General features: G+C 39.4%; 1 protein-coding gene across 4 annotated transcripts in view; it reads left to right on the top strand.

Moving 5' to 3' along the window:
- LOC103369204 (multiple C2 and transmembrane domain-containing protein 2) overlaps positions 1-16,664 on the top strand; it is a 54,811-nt gene extending 38,147 nt beyond the window's left edge. For all 4 annotated transcript variants that reach the window (XM_008297868.1, XM_008297885.1, XM_008297877.1 and 1 more), the window contains 12 exons: positions 2,260-2,353; positions 2,444-2,546; positions 2,696-2,798; positions 2,988-3,089; positions 3,198-3,272; positions 4,394-4,513; positions 9,250-9,363; positions 11,228-11,266; positions 12,947-13,056; positions 13,340-13,449; positions 13,978-14,075; positions 15,611-16,664. In XM_008297868.1, coding sequence (XP_008296090.1) covers positions 2,260-2,353; positions 2,444-2,546; positions 2,696-2,798; positions 2,988-3,089; positions 3,198-3,272; positions 4,394-4,513; positions 9,250-9,363; positions 11,228-11,266; positions 12,947-13,056; positions 13,340-13,449; positions 13,978-14,075; positions 15,611-15,658 — 1,116 coding nt within the window. In that variant the 3' untranslated portion in view covers positions 15,659-16,664. The remainder of the gene's footprint in view (positions 1-2,259; positions 2,354-2,443; positions 2,547-2,695; positions 2,799-2,987; positions 3,090-3,197; positions 3,273-4,393; positions 4,514-9,249; positions 9,364-11,227; positions 11,267-12,946; positions 13,057-13,339; positions 13,450-13,977; positions 14,076-15,610) is intronic.
- The last annotated feature ends 3,773 nt before the right edge of the window (positions 16,665-20,437 follow it).

Genomic DNA, 20,437 nt, shown 5'->3' with positions numbered 1-20,437 from the left:
AGAAAGTAAAATATCAGTTTAATTAAACTATATTGTGATGGAAGTCGTCCCAAAGACGTCTGCAGCACTTTCTGTTACATCGGTGTGACAGAAATTCTGTGTATGGTGAGTTCGGATTTGGAATCCTAATGTTTGGAAGTGTAATCTGAAGATACAACTGGGTGTCTAGCAATGACAAAAAAGATGTCATGATAAAAATAAGGTTCAACTGAGAAGGTGTGCACATTGGAAAGAAACCCAGTCCAGCCTGAAGCCGTCCAGTTAACTAAAATTGATGATGCACAGAGATGAGAACTGATTAATTATTTTGAACTGAAGATACCACCCCATTACAGCCTGCCTTAAATATTAGTATCAAAAGCTTTTGTGATAAGTACTGTGCTGGTTTGTTGATGTTAGAATTTAGGGATGCACAATATATCGGTATCGATATCGGACATATTGGTATTGGTCCGATGAGCAAATTTAGCCGATCTTGTCTATCCCAGACATTCATTCTGCAAAACTTACAGCCGAGAGAGGGCAATGAACGTCGCTAAAATTGCAGCACTGGGTTGTGATTTGGACATACTACACCAACATGGAGTCCGATCGGAGACTACGCCGGCAGTTACCCGAGAGAGAAGGAAGAGCAAGCAGGACGAACGTAAACAAAGGAGGAGGAAGAGAGCCGGGATCCGTGCTAGGCTGAAGGCTAACCCCTCCAGACCAGCAGGACCATCGCTCCTACTGTCCGTTCCCTCAACAACAAGCTGGACGAGCTATGTTTGCTGAGAGAAACCCGCAGAAAGTGGAGAGACTGCTGCGTGATTGCTTTAACAGAACCATGGCTCCATGACACCGTCCCAGACGGCCATACAGCTGGAGGGGACGACATTTAGAGTCCTCGCCAGGATTTTTTGACAGCATGTCCAAGCAGGGGTGTCTTAGCGAATACTGCTTACGGTTAGCTGGGAATGTGCTAGCGAATAGCAGCGGTAGCAGCAAAGACGATGATAGAGAAACCACATCGCCGCTTGTTGTTAAATATTTTCCCGCTACATTCAGGCAAAGCGTAACAGGCTGTTACTCTGTTACAATGCTGGCGAGAACCGTGGACATCGTTCCAGGCGGACAGACAGGCGGCTAGCTCCGAACTTTTCCAGAGCCACTGCAGAAGCAGGACACTGAACATTGTCAGGGACTCCTCACACCCTCTCCATAAACTGTTTGAACTGCTGCCATCAGGCAAAGGTTTCTGAAGCATTAAAGGAATGAACCTCCAAACTGATCAACAGCTTCAACAGCTTCATTCCACAAGCTGTCAGAATGCTGAACTGCTGATCCAAAATTGCTTTTAGTTTTTGGATCCTGAAGAAACGCTCTCTCATCTTATTTGTACTACTGTTGTATGTACAGCAAAATGACTCTAAACTTGATTTGATTGATTTGATTTGTCTCTATATTTGATATTGCTGCTATTTCACAGATGTTTTCACATAAATGGTCCTGGACTTGAACGTTAAATATCTTTAAATATGTTTAAATTTGTTTTACTTTTGTTGCGTAGTAAAAACGAGTTTGTGGTCTAATTTGATATGGGCTTCTTTTGAATAGTTTTCACGTTCTCACAGTGCTTACATACTAATTTTTTGGTGTGAACAAAAATTGAATATTGACATCGGTAATATTGGTTATCGGCGATATCAGACATCTTAATATTGGATATCGGTATCAGCCAGAAATTTTAATATCGTGCATCACTATTAAAATTGCAACCACTGGTTTCTTTTCTAGCCAGAAAAATGTGAAAATGCTTACAGTGCCTTGATACTGGCTCGCATTGTGGTGAACATTTTGTTTGGATTGACTGTCGGCTATGTGGTAATGCATTTACAGGCATGGACCGTTTTTTGAGTGTTGATGATGTATTGAAGGTCATATGAACAACATCGGACATTTGAGAATTGTAAGCCAGCTGTTGAAGATGAAGTTCTGTCTTTCAAAATGAAGTGGATAGTCTAAGATCCTCAATGCTTTCTGATTAAGATTATTGCAAGAAAGAGATTAATGGAACAAGGAACATGGATTTATGTTGATGTACTTATATAAATCTGGGTGTGGATTGAATATTCTTGTTAAGAATTTTGTAAAGTTGGTGATGATGTACAAGATTTCGAGTATTGTGTAGTCTCTGCTGAATCATTTAGACTCTTCAAAGGTTTTTGATTTCACATGCTTCAACATTTAAGCTTTCTTGTCTACTTGCTGTCCCCTCAGAGTTTTCAAAGGTCCCTGAAGAACTTCCGTGATGTTGGTTTCCTTCAAGTCAAAGTTATCAAAGCTGCAGATCTGCTGGCTGCTGATTTAAATGGTACTTCACACATTTGAAATATATTCTTTTGTTGAAATAGAAATAATCACACAAACCCAGTGTTAAAATGTTGCGTGTTGTGGTCTGCAGGCAAGAGTGACCCTTTCTGTGTGCTGGAAGTCGGGAACGACAGACTACAAACCCACACAGTCTATAAGAGCCTCTATCCAGAGTGGAATAAAGTCTTCACATTGTCAGTTTGAGTTTGTCTTTTTAACTGATTTTTGTCAGTAACACTGGACCACATTATCTTCCTGTTGCAATGCAGATAAAGGAATTGGGACTTAATGCTATTGTATGAGTTGCTTTGTAAGTGTCTGACCCCCTTGTCTGTTTCTGCAGTCCTGTCAAAGACATTCATGATGTTCTGGTGGTGACTATCTTTGATGAGGATGGAGACAAGGCGCCAGACTTCCTGGGAAAAGTTGCCATTCCCCTGCTTTCGGTACACACTACCTCACTGAGAGTCTGTCATGCAGAGAATAGACTAATCTATTTACACTCTGTGTCTAAATTAAAGTGAAGAGGGCAATCACACTCTAGCAGCTTGAAGACTTGCTAAGATGTAATCTAGCATGACTGATGGCCAGGTTCATGGCTCAGTGCAGCACCTGATGCCCTTTCTGTCCCACAGATCCATGGGGGACAACAGATCGCCTTCCCACTGAAGAAAGTGGACTTAGGTGGGCTGTCAAAGGGGAGCATCACTCTGGAGCTGGAGGTTATTTTTAACCCTGTAAGTAAAAGTTCACCCTGCAATGAGGACATGATGGCTTTGAAAGGCGGGCCTGATTCTGTCTGCTTCTCATTGCTTTATGGCTTTTTTTTTTTTTTTTTTTATCAGGTCAGAGCAAGTATAAGAACCTTCCAGCCAAGGGAGAGAATGTTCGTGGAAGATAATCCCAAATTTTCCAAAAAGGTTTGACACAGCTTTGATACATTTACTGTATAATCCATGGTCGAGAAATCATCATTTTGCATGCAAAAATAAAAACTGGTATTATATCAACAAGGTACATTAGATTTTAATCTTAGTTCTTCACTTGACTTACTTTTCCTGAGTAGCATAGACTTGGGTGACTAGTGGAATTCACTGAAACTCAAATCAAAGTAAAAGATTTAGCTAATAAGCTAATTTAGTGATAGAAGATGAATCACTATTTTGATGATTGTTCTCATTTTTTAAGCAAAATGCTGCACATTCTTCTGTATTTTAGGTTTTATAGTTGTAAAAACTTTATGTGATGTTAAACGCTATCTTTGGTTTTAAACAAAACAAGAAACTTGAGGACTGCCACATTAGATTTTAGGAAATTGTGATTATAAAAAATTGCCATTTTTCTCATTGTATTGTATTATGGACCAATCAGTTAAGAAAATGTTCGGAAGATTAATCAAATAAATAAATGAAAATATGTGAGCAGGTCAGGGATTAGTGATAATATTTCTGTGTGTGGTGCTCTAATAGTGAAAGCTTCAACTTGGTTTTTTTTTTTTTTTACTTGGCTCTATAATGCAGAACAACTCCAAAAGCAGACCTTCCTTTTGCCTGAATTAGTTGAATTGAGCCTTAATTGAGCCCAACTGTGAGCGAATTCTTGTTCAATCTTCTGCTACATTAGTTTGATATACAGTGTGCAAGACAGGGTGTGAGACAGGGTGCCTGACTGTCTGTACTTCCAACAAAGCCTCATTGTTGTCAGACAATACATCGCTCACTAACGCCAAAATTGGCTTCCACTCTGAGGCTTGTAACGTGCACGTTTTCAGTCTGTTTTAATGTTGAAAGTCTTGTTCCACAAAATCAGGTCAGATTACTGACATTTTTTGCCCCCTGACCACAGTAGCTGATGCCAAAACATGCCAGCCCCTCTCACTGTGTCGCAGGCTGACTGGATTCTTGTCTCTTGTTTGATATGGGTGGAACTCGTTACAAAATCAACCCATGCACAGTGAAAACATCATTAACTGCAGCCATATTTTGTACACAACTACTGTAATATTAATGCTTCTTGTATGTTTCTAATCTGTGTCTTTTAGGCTCTGGCCAGGAACGTGCAGCGTGTTCAGACACTGTACAGGGCTATCACTTCGACTCTGCAGTACATCAAAAGCTGCTTCCAGTGGGAGAGTATTCAGAGGAGCCTGCTAGCCTTCCTGGTGAAGTGCTTTAACTGCTTATCAACACACTATCTGCATTTCCCTCTGTTTTCCCTCCAAGGCTGCGGAAGACAACCGCAGTCTGGCCAACCCCTACTTGAACTCTCCCAGAGAGAATCTTAATCAATGCAGCATTGGGCTCAGCAGAAACGCAGGCTTGGCTCCGGCTCTGTGTTGGAGTGGACACTTTCAGTGTTGCGTGTCTCCTGGATGCAGAGTTAAGCCTCAGCTGGAGAGAGCAGAGTCCCAGTGGAGTCAAGATAGTCTATTTTTGTTCTACTTCCCTGACAACTCATTAACCCTCCGTCCAGTCAGTGCTCAGTTTGATTTAGACCTCATTATGCAGACAGAAGTTCAATTAAAAGGCTCTTCAGAGATAAGACCGATTCTCCGTCCTGTCATTGTTGAATACAAGTGTTAAGCAAGTGTGAAGACAGAAACACAGGAGTAGCCTTTCAGCCCTTGTCTTTAAACTGCAAAGTGAAGAGGGTGCTGATCTTTTGTCATTATTCTCTCACAGATCTGGCTCGATAAAAATGGCATACAGCAAGTTGTTCATTAACTATGCAGGCAATCAAGGTCATTGAAAGTTCCTTTTGTTTTTTCATCTCACATCCTGTAGATGGCACTAAAGATTTGCTCAGCCTTGAAGGACTTCCTTACAAGAATAATGAAGAGATACTGTACACCGGCCAGTAGTACAGTTTGTTTAATTTGCTGTGAAAAATGGAAGCTGTTATCTGAGCAGAAACGGCTCTCTGTGTTGTAGCTTTGAGCCATGCAGTTTGGTAATTTAGGATTACATTGATATAAGCTGCGTCACCAGGATGGGGTCAGCGGTCAGTGTACTTGCAACTGGAATGTTTAAATCATAGTGGTATGCAAGCACTCACAATGCAACACTACTTTTTTGGGTGCAAAAGATTCTTAGTTAAGTAACTTAACAATACCCCTCCAGCCCCTGTGCACTATTAGTTATCAGGGATAGTACTGTTGTTTTACCTGGCAGCTCAGACACTCACACCGAAACAGAAATCACAGAAGCAAGAATAAGTGCACCACGTACACACACACGTCCTCCCACTGCATCTCAGTGTTTGAAAGACAGTACCATCTGTACTCATGTTTTCACACTAATGCTCACTGCCTTTTCAAGCCTCAGTGAGAAGAAATAAATGGCTGCTTAATGCCACCACATAAGCGTACTGAATCAAAGCTTCACTCTCCATGACAGGATACAGAGACGAGCTACCTGCACCATCTGCCGATTGTCAGACAGACAAAGAGCTTTAGCCAATACAATATGCTTTAAAAGTACCTTCTTATGCCCTGGTTATTTTAGTGAGAGTCGTCACTCCTGGCACATTTAGTCTTGTCCTAACCACTAACCAACATAGATCACATACTGTTGCACTCCTTTACTTTTTTTTTTGAAAAGCATTTGCTGTTTTCTTTTTTTATGACTTGCCGTTTTTGTTTTTTTTTGTTTTTTAAATTTAACTTCAGCACTGTGAATCAGAAAAAAGATGCAGCCTGTTTCCTAATAGCACTTCCACAGTTTTCCATTCTCATGGCTTGCCCCACCCAAACACAGGATCTAGCAGGATTCACCCAAAATATAAATGCTGTCTTAGAAATGGAAATGAAAATCCAATACAGTTCTAAGGGAATGCACTGTTAACATTACTCCCACATGTAAATCAGCGTCCTCAGTGGGCCTCCACCTCTCACTCACGTCAATGTTACATATACAGCAAGTGTTCCTCTCACCTAAGCTCTTGTAGCATCTCTCAATGTCTAAGAATAATTTGCTGTGTCATAATATACTGTCTGGGTCTGATCCTAGAATGAATGTGAAAAAGGAGATGACACTACTTAAAATATACAGTTTTGCACAGACTGTGACGTTGGCAATGTAAAATGTCAATCTTGATCCAAAATTAGTGGATTTCCACAGTGGATGTACCAGTCTACCCTCAGCACCTCGTCACTTCTAGCAGGCTGCAAAATGTTTAAAATCAGGTAAACCATTGGGGTTCTAGAATTAACAACGTACAATTTAAAGTGCGTGAGTACTGAAATGTTTAGAGAAGAAGTCATGCTAAAATCTGCTCAGAAGCTGGAAACAGTGGTGTGCTGTGAGCACACTGATCGAACGTGATTGTAATAGTTAAACAACGGCCAGTGTTTTAGATTCAGTAGGTGGCTCACCCAGCATTAAAAGTGGACTCTGGAAATCTGGAGAAAGACTGCTTATATTTATGTAGTTAACACATTTAGATAAGATGTTTCACATATCCTCCCCCCACCTCTCCTTCTTCCTTTCCTCCTCTGTTTCTCTTTGTCCTGTGCAAGAGCACCGACATGCACACACATGAACGTGTACATAAAACACTGAAATAGTACTTCATGAATCGGCCCAAGCTACTTTGTTTTCCATTTACAGAGCCAGGCCTGTGTGCAAACAGTGGATGTATTTTCAGACTGCTTTTAAGCGATTCTGATCAAATCTATAATTGGATTAGAATTGCTGACATTACATTTATATACTGTATTATACATTACTACATATTTTTTCCACAATTTAAAAACCAAATCTAGTTTTTAAAAAAAAATCTACAAATTTAGGGCACTGGTGCAAAAGTGATGGATTTTTTAATATCCTTACATTTTAGTAAGTTTTTAGGGAAATGTTCACACATTTACCAAATACACAAAACAACAAAAAATGGCTAATTTGCAGGGTTTGCAGGCTTCTGTGGCTCCATAACAGTTTATATCATGACAAATAAGCACAAAGCAGTTGTGTTTTTTATGAATAGTAATATATAAATTAATAATTTAGATTAAATTGGATTTAAACGATTTGAATTGCCTGTTCATCCCATTCGCAGTGATAGTCACAGAGCCAGTTCATTGTCTCTGAGAAGTGTCAGTGCGGTCTCATTCTGTCTCAAAATCACTCTCTCCATTAATGGATGGCATTACATTCTGCTCACTGTATAGAAGACCTCTCTTTACTGGAAGGATTCTGAAAAGAAAAATGAGGTACTTTCCAGGCTAAATGTTTTCAGTGTAAATTAACCCTCAGTAGGGCTGATTTAGGGAAAGTCTTTGGTGTTTTCAGACAGTTTTTATGATTGAATTCACAATATACATTTTTAAATTGAAGTCAAGATCAATATTCACTGTGTAGATTTAAAGTATGTGATGGAGAATTACAACATGAGACACCGTCAACAGTACAACTGTTACTCAAGAAAGAGGGCATGAATATACAGAACACTGACAGGACAGTTTAATAGAATTTTTTTGCTTTCATTTTTTTACAGATAGAAAAATGAATTCATTGCAAATAAAAAGCACTGTTGCTGGATAAACACAAGGACTTTGCTGCTACAGTCTTGCTTGTTCTGATATGACCACAAACCTGTGGTAGCTAATGTTACCGAGTGTTAATTTGTAAATTGTGTACAGTGTAAAATTTGTAGGTAGATATTGCAGTCCCATGACTTTATGACTCTTCTCTAATTGTACTACTGTTGTACTACCATTTTACAGTAATCATCCTGCTTACTTTGGCCACACTAGGTGTGCTGTCCACTCACATGTTCTCACTTTTAAACAATGAATGGTGTGAATTAATTGATTTCTGTGCCATACCAACCCTCCCCCCGAACATGAATCCTGCTGCTTTCTGCAAATGTGCTACCCTCCAGTTCAGTAGCTCTCCCAGCATTAGGTAGCCTTTCTTTATTTCTTTTTTTTTTTCTTTCCTTTTTTCTTTTATTTTCTGTGATCTGGATTGTATTCCCAGAGCCCCCTTTTGCTGTCGAAGACTGTGTAATGCCTCTCAAGCTGAAATGGGCGGCAATTATCACAATCTTTATAGGCTGAGTATACATTTCCACCAAAGCGTGACTTTGCTTTCCCCCCCCAATCCCGGCTCCCCAGCCTTACAAAGTCCAGCGAGGAATTGGTTTCATCTCCTCTCCCAGGCCCTGTTTAACACAGACAAGAGCGTGCTTGGCTTTTTGCACATTAAAGCTGGCGGGGTGGGAGGGGGGGAGTCTGATCTGCCATCTTTTATGTCAGTTGGTGCCTCAGAGGAGAGTGATGTCTTTACCAGATGTTCACTTCTATTTTTATTAGCATATAAAAACCTGTAAACCCTTCCCATCGCCTTTTGGCTCACTGCCGTTTTGGCCGGCGTTGCCTCTCTGACAGGATTATTTTCTAGTTCCATTTAGCTGTTTAATTGAGACATCACAGGCCATATTTCTTGATCCTCGTATCCTTTTTACCTGAGCCACACGCAGGTGGAATGTTCATCCTAAGTGCCATTACTGACTATCATGACATATTGGTTCATAGCCTCCCTGTGGCTACAGTGAATTGATTGGTTTTAATGTCTGCAAGATAAGAGAGACAGAGCAACTGGACCTATGTGATTAGTAAATGTATAGGCAGGGGGTAGAGGAGGACTCAGTCCAGCTGAGCAGAGTGGTCACCATGGTTTGAATATGTGAAGTAACTCTACAAAGCATGCAAGGCTTTGATAGCGACAGGGTAGCCTTCTTGTGCTTGTGTAATCCAATCAACCTTTAGCTAACAGGGACTCAGGAGCAGTTGAAAATGTCTTTAAATGTCACTTGATGAAGGGCAGTTTGTTTATCCTGCCACCCTCCTTGTGCTTGACCTTACTAATATTTGACCTCTGCACTCTCTGTCTGCAGATATTTGTGGTAACTGTGTGGCACTGGGAGTTTTACATGCTGCCCTTCTTCCTGGTTCTGCTCATCTCATGGAACTACCTCCAGATCCGCTCGGGGCGTGTCAGTCAGGACATGGTGAGTCCAGAGCAGCTTCATCAGCCTGGTGGCTCCAGTTCACACTCCTTTTTTTGTTTTTGTTTTTTTTTTGTTTTTGTTTTTTGTAGCAAGAAAACCACCTAAACCACATTTTGTTCACATAATTAAAAGCTGATATGTTTCCATAGCAACCAGTTGCACATGGCAACCTGATGTATAATAATAAAATAACACATAAGCATAGAAAATTCACTGAATAGACTAATGTAACAGGCCATTCTTGCCTGGGCTAATTTACAGTGCTTGTCCTTTACTAATTCTTCTGTTTTTTGTTTTTGTTTTTTTCCCATTCCACTTTTAGTTCTTATCCTGAGTCTTGCAACTGTTTCAGTGTAATTAATCTGTTCTTGTTGTGACTGGTCAATTTTTTTGAAAAAAAAAGTTTCTAGCACTCTACTCTGATAAAAGTCAGAGTGCACGGTGCTCTTTCCCCCGCACTGTGACCACTGACTGAGTTTTACCAATACAGGGTATTCTGAGCAGCTCTCAGTAATAGTAGCTCAACACAGACTGTAGGCTCTAGCAGATTACATGCACAAGTACTGTTCAGACAACAAGGCTAACATTAATTAATCCGTCATTTATTTGTCAAATTATTTCATTAAGTGTTTAGATAATTCAATATCAGAAAACAGCCAAGGTGACAGATTATTTGTTTATTTATTTATTTCTGACTTACACTCCTACACCTACACTAAAACTTGTTAAAGGTTTAATTATCAAATTAACTGGGAGTGTGTGACAAAATCATTTTAGATTTGCATATACAACATATGTTGGTAAAGGGAAGAATACATTTCAGGAGATGAAGTTTCTTTTTATTGTTATGTTTGTATTATCAACTTTGAATGAACCTAAACCCCCAAAGACATGGTTTCAAATCGCTATAAATACTCATTAAAAAGTATGCAACAGTTAATGTTTTGGGGGTCAAAAATGAATCTGCCAGCCAGGGTGACTCATAAGCAGAAAATCTCTTAAGCAACCTTTAATAGCCTTTTGACTTGAGAGTCCCACCCACTTCAAACCAGATGAAAAAATTATGAAATAAAACTCTCATTTGAAATGACCCAAACAAGTTGTGTTTAAAGGTACCTTGTCAGAATCTGGGGCTTTCAATGCCTTTAATATTCTGTTTATGCCATGTCACAATGAAGTTTTAAACCTACGGTACCTTACTTTTTTTCCCACTTTGGGGGTATCAGAAGCAAGCTTTGAATGCCACACTGGCATTTAGCATTGATGTGGCATTTTTCAGACATATGTAGATTAAGTAGTTGCTCTTAGTATGTGGCCCTTTAGCTGCTAAATGCTCCACTACTGACTGAGGCTGTTGGGTGCTTGGCAAGTTGGTGTACAGAGAGTTTCAGAGCGATCGGACGTTGTTTTTTGTAACAGCAGGGAAAAATAGTCCTAAAAGGCTGAAAAGCTAGGAGAGTGGTGAGAATGAACAAAAAGCGTTGTGAGTTGGAAAAGCAAAACAACGACCTGAAAGAGGCTAAAACATTCAGTAAAACTGAGAGGGACGTTCCTACATGGACTTGTCACTATTAACAGCTCAGTTCACATACGAGTAGTCTTGTGATGCATTTCTGACAGAAAGATCTTGATAATAGCTGTTTATAAAAATTCTGGCATGTCAGAGTGAGCTGGGAAAAAAGCCAGCGTGGCCTGTCGGTCAGATGTCCTGCAGCGCAGAGTGTTTCAGGAGGCTAATCCCAGGGTCAGTGCTGAGCCGCTGGAGTTAATACAAGGTTTCAGTGTCACAGTGAGGCCAAGTTTATTATGTCTGATCTTGGAATCCCTAGAATCTCACTTCTCCATTGCAATTGTTTTCTTCCAGGACAGCATGGATTTGGCAGATGAGGAGGACGATGAGAAGGTACGTACCTGTGCCTGCTGTTTTTTGTACTTCACTGCTGACTTCTGTATGCTGATGAATAAAAAAGAATTTAGCTTTATTTTTCATGTTGACAAAGGCATCTCTGTCTGATCTGTGGGTCTGTGTTGCTAAGCTCTTTATTCAGTACAAAATCTTCTGATGCATTTTGATTCCTGCCAGCCGCTAGTTGTATTTTTTGTAAACTTACCAAAAGACATTTGAGCTTAATGAAGACCTCACCAACCCGTTTCCACTTGTCACGACACATTCATATGCAAATAGAGGGGCGGGGCTGCATTTGGAAAGTCCCTGAGCTTAACACACCATATAATACCATCAATATGGAACTAATGACAGCACTTAGATATGCTCTTTCAGGGCTCATTTGGAAAGTTTATTTTGAAAGTATTAAAATGCTTTTAGGCAGTGAAATATTTCTTCAGAATGACAGCAGTTTATTGTAGATGTTTTGTGTAGCCTGAGGAGTGGGTCCTCATACTGGTTCCACTGGGAATATGACCCTAAAATGGCTGAAGCGGTTTAGTGTACTGATGGATATTTGACTGAGGTGAAACTAGATTTCTCTTACATGTGGTTTTGGAGACTGAGTCACTCCATCTGGAATATCCTTTGGCCCTGTGAAAAGCCCCCCCAGTAACCACTGCTGCCTCCCCACCATCCACACTGACTGCAGCTCCTCTCTTTAGACCCATAACCCTCCTCTAGTCTCCACGCATTTGATGTGGACATGTGGCTGTCTGAAGTCAGCGTCCCACTGCAGAAAGCTTCAGAGAGTCTCCTCTGTTTACTTTCAATCTGCTCCTCCCTCCTGGGACCTGGACTAGCCTGGGAACTTCTCTTCATCTCTTTCATAATGCGATGTCCAGTCCTGTTCTGAAGAGCTTTCACTTCCAAATCTGACGTATATTTTTTACTTGCATTTGCCTTTACATTTGCATTTTGCAGACAGTCTTGACAAGAGCAAGACAGAATGAACCTGTCTAGTGTTTTGGTTGCTTGTGTTGATCAGAACTGTGGTCTTGGGAGTGTTTATTTTTGAGCTAACAAATTACCCCTGAACTTTTCTTCTACGTACTTTCAAGTGGCCCTGTTTTGTTTCATCTGTGTCATAGATAAATAATAATAAAATCTTTTACGTCTACTAGAGCTTCATAGTTTTATTTAACATGTAGTCACCTTTAGAATTGAGAGCAAAACAAAGTAGGCATAAAAGTTTCACAGCCACTCAGCTGGTTTTTAATATTTGCACTTGGCACAATAAAATATGACCTGAACTAAAACTATATCCTTGTTTACTGAAATCAACTCTGACTTGTTTGGTATTAAAGAGTAATGTAGGTAGCACATGTCTGGCATCATAGCAACAATAATTTTCAACCAGCACAAACCTTTTATTAGAACCTTGAACACAGTCCTTCATTTTTAACTGGTGCTTTTATTGAAATACTAGTACAGCACAGTGTATTTGATTACCTTTCATTAGCTTTTAATTCACATCTCTAAGAGTGTTTTGCTGAAAGTTCAGTTTCCTCTGATTAAAATACTGAACAATATGAACAAGACTATCAGAAATCATGACACCTCGTGCAATTTTGTCGTCACCACTCTGCTGACTTTGGCCATTTTCCAACTATCTTTTTATATCATTTGCTGCTGTAGGAGTCGGAGAGAAAAGGGCTGATAGAGAAATTCCACATGGTCCAAGACAGCCTTATCACCCTTCAGAACCTGCTGGATGAGATAGCGTGTTTGGGGGAGAGGATTAAAAAGTAAGCAGTAGAGAGCTATCAAATATTTCCTCTCTGTTCAAATAGAAGAGTTACACGTGTTTATGAAATGGTTGGTAATTACGTCATTTTCTCAAATTGTTCCATGTCCCAAAAATTCTTTAAATTGTTTTGTCCTGTAATTGTCCAGCAGAAATGAAAAGTTGGTTAAATGTTAATGTCCAATAAGTATTGTATTTTATGTGCAATCAATTATTAGTAAATCAAGTCTGAACATAAAAGTGCTACTTGAAACTGACTGATGTTTTTGATCTTGATTCATCAGCACATTCAACTGGTCGGTGCCGTTTTTGTCTGGCCTGGCTTTCCTGATCTTTGTCATCGCAGCTATCCTCACATACTACATCCCTGTACGCTATATAGTTTTAATATGGGGTGAGTCTCACACGTGTTCATTGTTTCATCTGTTTTGTGTTCATGTGTCTGTTTGCCTCCATTTTAGCTGAGAAGCTCATCATCCCCATAAAATCCTACCCACTAGCTATTAAAACTGGCTGTCATAGAAAAGAAGCATTCCTCTGTCCTTATTTTTATTTATTCAGACCTTTCTATTATCTGTCAGATTTACAAGGCCCCAGGAGTGTTTGCTCCCAGTGTTTCCTGGCTTTATCTTTTTAACATTTGCAGTTTGTAATGTTAGTGAAGTTTAAAATCAGGCGTATCCTATTATTAAAAGTCTTACTGGATAAAATAATTGGCTGAATAAGTAGAGTTTAAAATGTGGCGAGTCTTCCAGCCTAAAGAGTGAAAGTAAAACAAGAAAAAGGCACACACTGGGGTGCTCAGAGCAATATTTCTTGGACAGCATGAGTCTCCCCTGCAAGCATTTGTTTGTGTGGAAACAAAGAGCACAGCCACAAGAGACTAGTGTTAATGATATGTTGGTGTGAATTTCTGTTTTAGGTATCAATAAATTCACCAAGAAATTACGGAACCCATACAGCATTGACAACAATGAAGTGCTTGATTTCCTGTCGAGGGTGCCTTCAGATGTGCAGAAGGTAAGCTCTGCTGGATCAGCCGGCCAGGAAGCCCAAAATCCCAGAGCCTGCTAGCTTTGCATCTTACTACAACAACTCCCAGGCATTCTTCACTCTTGTCTGTATAATTAGCTTCATCTGTATAATTATGCCGCCCTGTATAATTTTTATTGTGTTTTGGTCGTGATACATCCCTGGTGGAGGTCTGCTGCTTAGCAGCTTTGCAACGCAGGCTGTTCCCAGGCTGAGGCAGGAGACGCTGCTGCGGGGGTCTCCTGCACCAACGCTTGAGCATCAAAACTTGTCTTGAGGGTTTCGAGGTGCACTGGTGGTTTACAATGAAAACATTCTGTCAGATTCAAAATGGTTACCTCGTGCCTGAGAGCTTGATAAACATCTTTTTTTTAAAGCATGCACTATTGTTAAGCAGTCTTCTTTTTTTATTGCTCCTCTTCCATGCGGTCTCACTGACCTCTCTTCTCCCTTTATTCTGCTCTCTTTTCCTACCCATTTTCATCCCCCCTCCTCACCCTTTCTGTCTGTCTAAGCTGTTTGACCCCATTTGTCTCCTCCCCCTCCTTCTTCGATGCCCTTGGGCCGCTGGGTTGAGTAACGGCGACTCTCTCCGCTCCACTGTAGAATATGAGCGATGACTCTGGGTATCCCACTCTGTGGTGGTGGTGGTGATAGTACTTTGTTCTACCCTTCCTCAGTTAAAATGCTACTTGTTTTACAGTAGGCACTGGAAAAACTATCTTTATAAGTAAAGGTTATTCTGTTCGACTCCTTTATTCTCAGGCTGCTCAGTCTACATTAAAACAGTTTATCGCTGAGCTTTTCGTTTCGTTACAGCAGATAAACGACACCACTATGTCCTACATGAGGTAGCAGACCATCACTAGCAACAAGAAATGAGCTGCATTGTATGTTCTTTATTATGAACTTCCGTTTTCTGTCTCAGGATATCAAAGTATTTGCCCTCAGGTTGACACAATTAAGTGAATAATCAATTATCTATCAACCATTCAATTCATCATCAACTGTTTTGATAATTGATAATTCAGTTTGAGTAATTTTTCAAAGAAAAAAAGTCAAAATTCTCTGATTTCAGCTCCTAAATGTGTTTTTTATTATTATTTTATTTATTCATTATAAGTTTATTTATTCTTTATGAAAGTAAACTGAATATCTTTGTATTGTGGACAAAGCAAGACATTTAAAGAGGTCATCTTTGGCTTGATTGAAATCTTTCACCATTTTCTGACATTTTATTGACCAAACAACTAGTTAATTATTAAAGAGCATATTCGGCAGATTCGTCAACACTGAAAATAAACTGTAATTAATTGATTAATAATTGCAGCCCTGCTCTCTGGTAAATACTAAACTTGGGAGGATTGCCTGTCATTGCTGTTCACCTTTATAAAAAGCACAAATGACCAAGGATTTTAAACTGTCTGTTTAAAGGTGTCTGTGATTGTGTCTGGTGCTTTTGTTTTGTCTGCATATTTTAAAATGACCAGAATAAAGGATTTGTATATTCTGATTTCTTTCAGGTTCAGTACAGTGAGCTGAGAGGCAGCAAAAAGAAGAAAGTCTCGTAGAGCATTCTGTAAAAGGACAACGGTTTATATACTGGACCTGCTGTCTGTGGGCTTCCTACCTAAAAACACTTTCCAGAGGATGGAGAACGTGCCGGAGCTCTGCTCGGTCTTGCTTTGTGTCGGAGTCACGGCGTTCAGCAGGCATGAATCTTAATTCACCGTGTTGATGCAAAGCTCAGCCCTGCTCATGTCGACCAGCACCTAAATATCTTTCAACCAAAGAAGTCCTTACTGAGGATTCTACAGTGATTACTTTATCAGATATATAGCTGTCTGTCTGTGTCTGGAGCATTTTGTATCAATAATTCCAAAGATTTTAAGTGTGTAATTCAATGTACATTCAACTCTTTAACATTATCAATCAGAAGCTGCTTTGTTTTATATTCTCGACCGCAGGTTGTGTCCTCCTGAAACCAGCCAAAATATCACTTTGAATGTATTTGTTTGATATATTTTTACATGACACATATGTAAACTTTTACTTGAAAATGAATTATTCTCTATTTTTAAAATATATGATTGCTACTGGGATAAAAGTAAATGTAATTCTATGGTTCTTAAAACAGTATGAGTTGTTATAAGGCATTTTTAAGTGCAAGATCTTTGTGATTTCAAATACTAATGGTGATTTCAGGCAGAAATTTTCTAAATTTAGCCTCATAAGTCCATATATAGCAATATGTCAAAAGTTAAGAGCAGATATTATGCATCATATTCCGTTATTTCACATATTTACCTGAAACAGATAAATAACGACATGCTTGCAATAATGACTAGTTTTATTTCTACATGACAATAAGGACTTGTTTTTAACATGCAAAGATGAGTGCCTGCATGCAGATCTTAGATTGCTTTTGCACTGTGTATTTTACTTCTCATGTGAATAAGATCGGACCGCTTCTCTACACTTTATTTATTATTGACAATCACTGATGAAGATTTTGTGTCCTTCATTTCTAATAGCAATAAATGCGCCCTCAAACACTGTGTGGCATTTTTAATCGGCCTTTCTGGTGTCCTCTCAGTCTCTTTGAATCCTCCTGCACGCAGAATTCCTCCTCTCCCTACTCCCATGCTGCAGGATTGTGGGCGTCTCAACAGCACTGTTTCAGAGCCCCCTCTCTTCATTAGGCTTTCATGAAGTGAGGCGAGGCTGTGCGAGACCTTACCAGCACCCGGGCTCCCCGCTGTGTTGATGGCCCTTGGGCGTCGCCACTAGCAGGAGGACCTCAGCGACCTCTTCTCAGCTGCTGTGACGAGATGCCTGCAGCCAGCATCCTATCAAGCACAGCAGCTAGACAAACCTCTGGTACCGGGATGCACACCGCTCAGGAGGAGGATTTTAAAAACCAGCCATGAGCAACAACAGCCACACTAATTTAGGGATTGGAAATTTGGAATGGTTAAGATGTTGCTGTTCAGAGTAATACCCTGGGATTTGTGGCTTTTTAAGTCAGAGTGTGTGGGCAGCAGCCTTTTAAATGAGAAATGAGTAAAATAAGAGGAAAACTGCACTTATGAAATACAATCAAATGTGGTACAAATATATTTGATGATGACCTGATTACTTAGATAAAAGAAGTTTAAGTGTAATTGATATCTTTAACACCAAAGACTTGGTAAATTCATTAAATAACTCTCCCTGTAGAGAAATAACTGTATATCCTACACAGTATATGCAATAATTTAATGATTTGTCCAATTGTCTCGAGAACAGTGTGTTAGGAATGTGGCAGACAATGACCTGTATATCTCTTCATCTAGTTATAATGTTGACTTAGGTATTCAATATTAATAACCTGCTGTCAAGGACACCGAAAGGACATCTCAATTTGACACTTATAGGCTCAGCATGAATATGTATAGGCAGTGAGACACTTCAAAATTACCAAGTAAAATCATGGTTCACATGTGGGGACTAATGTGATGTGGCACATGCATTATGATGAGCCACAAAAACAGTGGCCGATCGGTCTCAAAAGACTTGTTATAACTCAATATTGGACTGGAGAACATTCAGCTGTGTCTGAGTGTGTGCAGAGAGGGGTGCTGCTCGAGAAGCTCTGTGGAGGCTGTGAATGTCCATTATTATGCGTTAATTAACTTAATAATAACTACATTCAGCGTGGACTGTGTGTGGAGAGGGGATGGTGGGATCTGATGGGCAACACAGGGTTTAAATGGTTCCCAACATTAAAACAGTGCCAGCAAGCAAACTGCAGAGCAGCAGGAAGGTTTCTCCACACTGACAGCAAGCCAGGCTGGTTGGCTTGTGGCTCACTTTGTCTCTCCATCTTCAGCACTTCACCATCAAACTCTGCCTACTTGTGGAAACTGTGGAGGCATAAGTATGATTATATACGAATTTTTATTTGAAAAGATCATATAGAATGTGGTAGCCATCAAACAGAAAGTTGATTGGTTCTAATCAAAACATAGTTCTGGTAAATGCTGTCAGGTATTCACTTACTGACAGAATGGGATGACCACGTCTGGTCAGTCATGTCTTCCTGTTTTCAAATATCACCACTCATCACAAAAGATGTGTAATTATCACAAAGTTGTTCTGATAATGAGAATAACTATCATTATAGTCATTGCTGTTGACCTCTCACCAGCAACTGTTTAACTGCTGAAGCGTTTTGATAAACTCGGGCTTTTCATACTGTGCTGGGTTGGAATGAACAGCTTGAAATAAACCTGAGCAGCTCAGTGCACTGAAACCTTTAGATTTTTTGGGCAATTGATTTCCAAATTTAAATAAAGCACCCCTTTAAAAACTTTTTTAGTTTTAAGAAATTTTTAGAGAGGTCAGGAAATACACATATTTGCTTTTGGTTAGGGAGGACTGATGTGACCTGGTGTGTTTCTCATTAATAATGTGACCATAGATTGTATATAAGAGATGGATGTAGCCCCCAGTTATAAAAAATAAAGTCAATGTGGAAGTGCTTTAAACTTACCTTCTTCTGCATCCATCCATTATCTATACACCGCTTAATCCTTCGGGTGAAGGCAGGGGACACCCTGGACAGGTCACCAGTCTATCACAGGGCCACACTTAGAGACAGACAGCCAAGCACACTCTCAGTCACACCTATGGAGAATTTAGAATCACTAATTAACCTCAGCATGTTTTTGGACTGAAGGGGGGAAGCTGGAGAACCTGGAGAGAACTCACGCTGCACGGGGAGAACATGCAAACTCCATGCAGAAAGATCCTGGTGCCCCCACCAAAACTTGAAGCTTCAAAACAGGACACTACTAACCAAATGGTTATGTGCATCTTTTGTGTTCCATCCATGATGGGAGCTTTGGGTTACTTCTCCCTGAATCTCAGGGACAACAGAGATGAAGAGTGAAATCACACAAAACTGCATTTATCGACACAATTAGCACAATCTGCCTGCTGCTGTACACATGTTTTTTTTTTGTGTGTGTGTGGCCTAATTGCTTCATATACATACTTGCCTGCACATAACACAATATCAAAGTTCTTACAGGCAAATCTTGCCACTCAGCAGCTGTCTTTGGTAATGTCCCCAGGCACTTATGTCAGAGCAGCAAGACCAGGCTAAATGAATTGTGGGAGAGCCATAAATTTCAATTTCGCAAATAATTTAATAATAATGGATTGTGTATTCTGTGTTCACGAAATAGGTTCACATGAACGCCCTTCTTATTGGAGTTCACAACATCTTAAATGCAAATTTTCTGAAAGTTCTGAGTTCACAAGATGTCTGGCAACATTTTTAGCAATGGCATAGGCCTTGCAAGTGCGTTTTTTGGTTAATGGTAAAAAAGTATATTGTAATTTTTGTTGTATAAAGTCATAATTTTTTTTAACACATCTAAAGAAAATATTGATATTACCAAAACTGTTTATTATTATTTTGTTGCGCTTCTAACATGTGTGGACAGTTTTACAGCTGCACACTTGAGTCAGTGCAACAACAGGATTGGCCAGAAGTTCCCAGTTCAGCTGTTTCAAAGTAGGCTGTTGGCGGGACAGACATCATACAACTGCCATCTTTGACGTTACAGATTTCTCCCATAGTTTTCTATTTAAAATTGTTCATAGTGGTGCATCTCTTACTTACAACAATGCTGATAATTGGAATATATGTTATATTGATTAAAATAATAATAATAATAATAATAATAATAATAATAATAATAATAATAATAATAATAATAATATAATAATAATAATAATAATAATAATAATAATAATAATAATAATAAAATAAATAAGAGAAAGTGAGCTTTTACAAGATTGAATTTCCCTTCTGGGATAAATAAAGTATTTTTCATTTCATTTCATTACATTTCATAATATGCTTAAAGCATGAAGCCAATCAACCCTGTTTCACAAAATTACATTCAATTTTCTGGGTTCTCAGGGTGACAAGTCCCCCAGACTCATGTAATATACAGTTGAAACTTGTATAAAAGGACAAACAACCTTTTTTTCTCACTGTCTGACATTAAATCTGACTAAACATTTTGTGTTTAAAAAGAAAAAGTTGTTGGTTATATCTTTTTATGCAGTGTATGTAAGCTTCTGATTTCAACTGTATTACAAAGGAGTGACAGTTGGAAACAGTTTTAACATATGTTACAAACAAATGTACTTGTGCAGAAAAAATGTTTTCTCTCAAAACATGATTGAGCATGCAGTTTAGCTGTGTAGGACTTTTTGGGTGACAGGGCTGAGGCGATGGCAGTAGCTGCTTAGCTTAGCATATAAGTGAAAATGAGACAATATGGTTGGCTTAG

Source organism: Stegastes partitus, unplaced genomic scaffold (assembly GCF_000690725.1).
Source record: "Stegastes partitus isolate 25-593 unplaced genomic scaffold, Stegastes_partitus-1.0.2 Scaffold27, whole genome shotgun sequence".
In the NCBI taxonomy this organism is placed as follows: Eukaryota; Metazoa; Chordata; class Actinopteri; family Pomacentridae; genus Stegastes; species Stegastes partitus.
The sequence above is the reverse complement of the archived record's forward strand: the minus strand, read 5'-3'. Positions and strand labels throughout refer to the sequence as shown.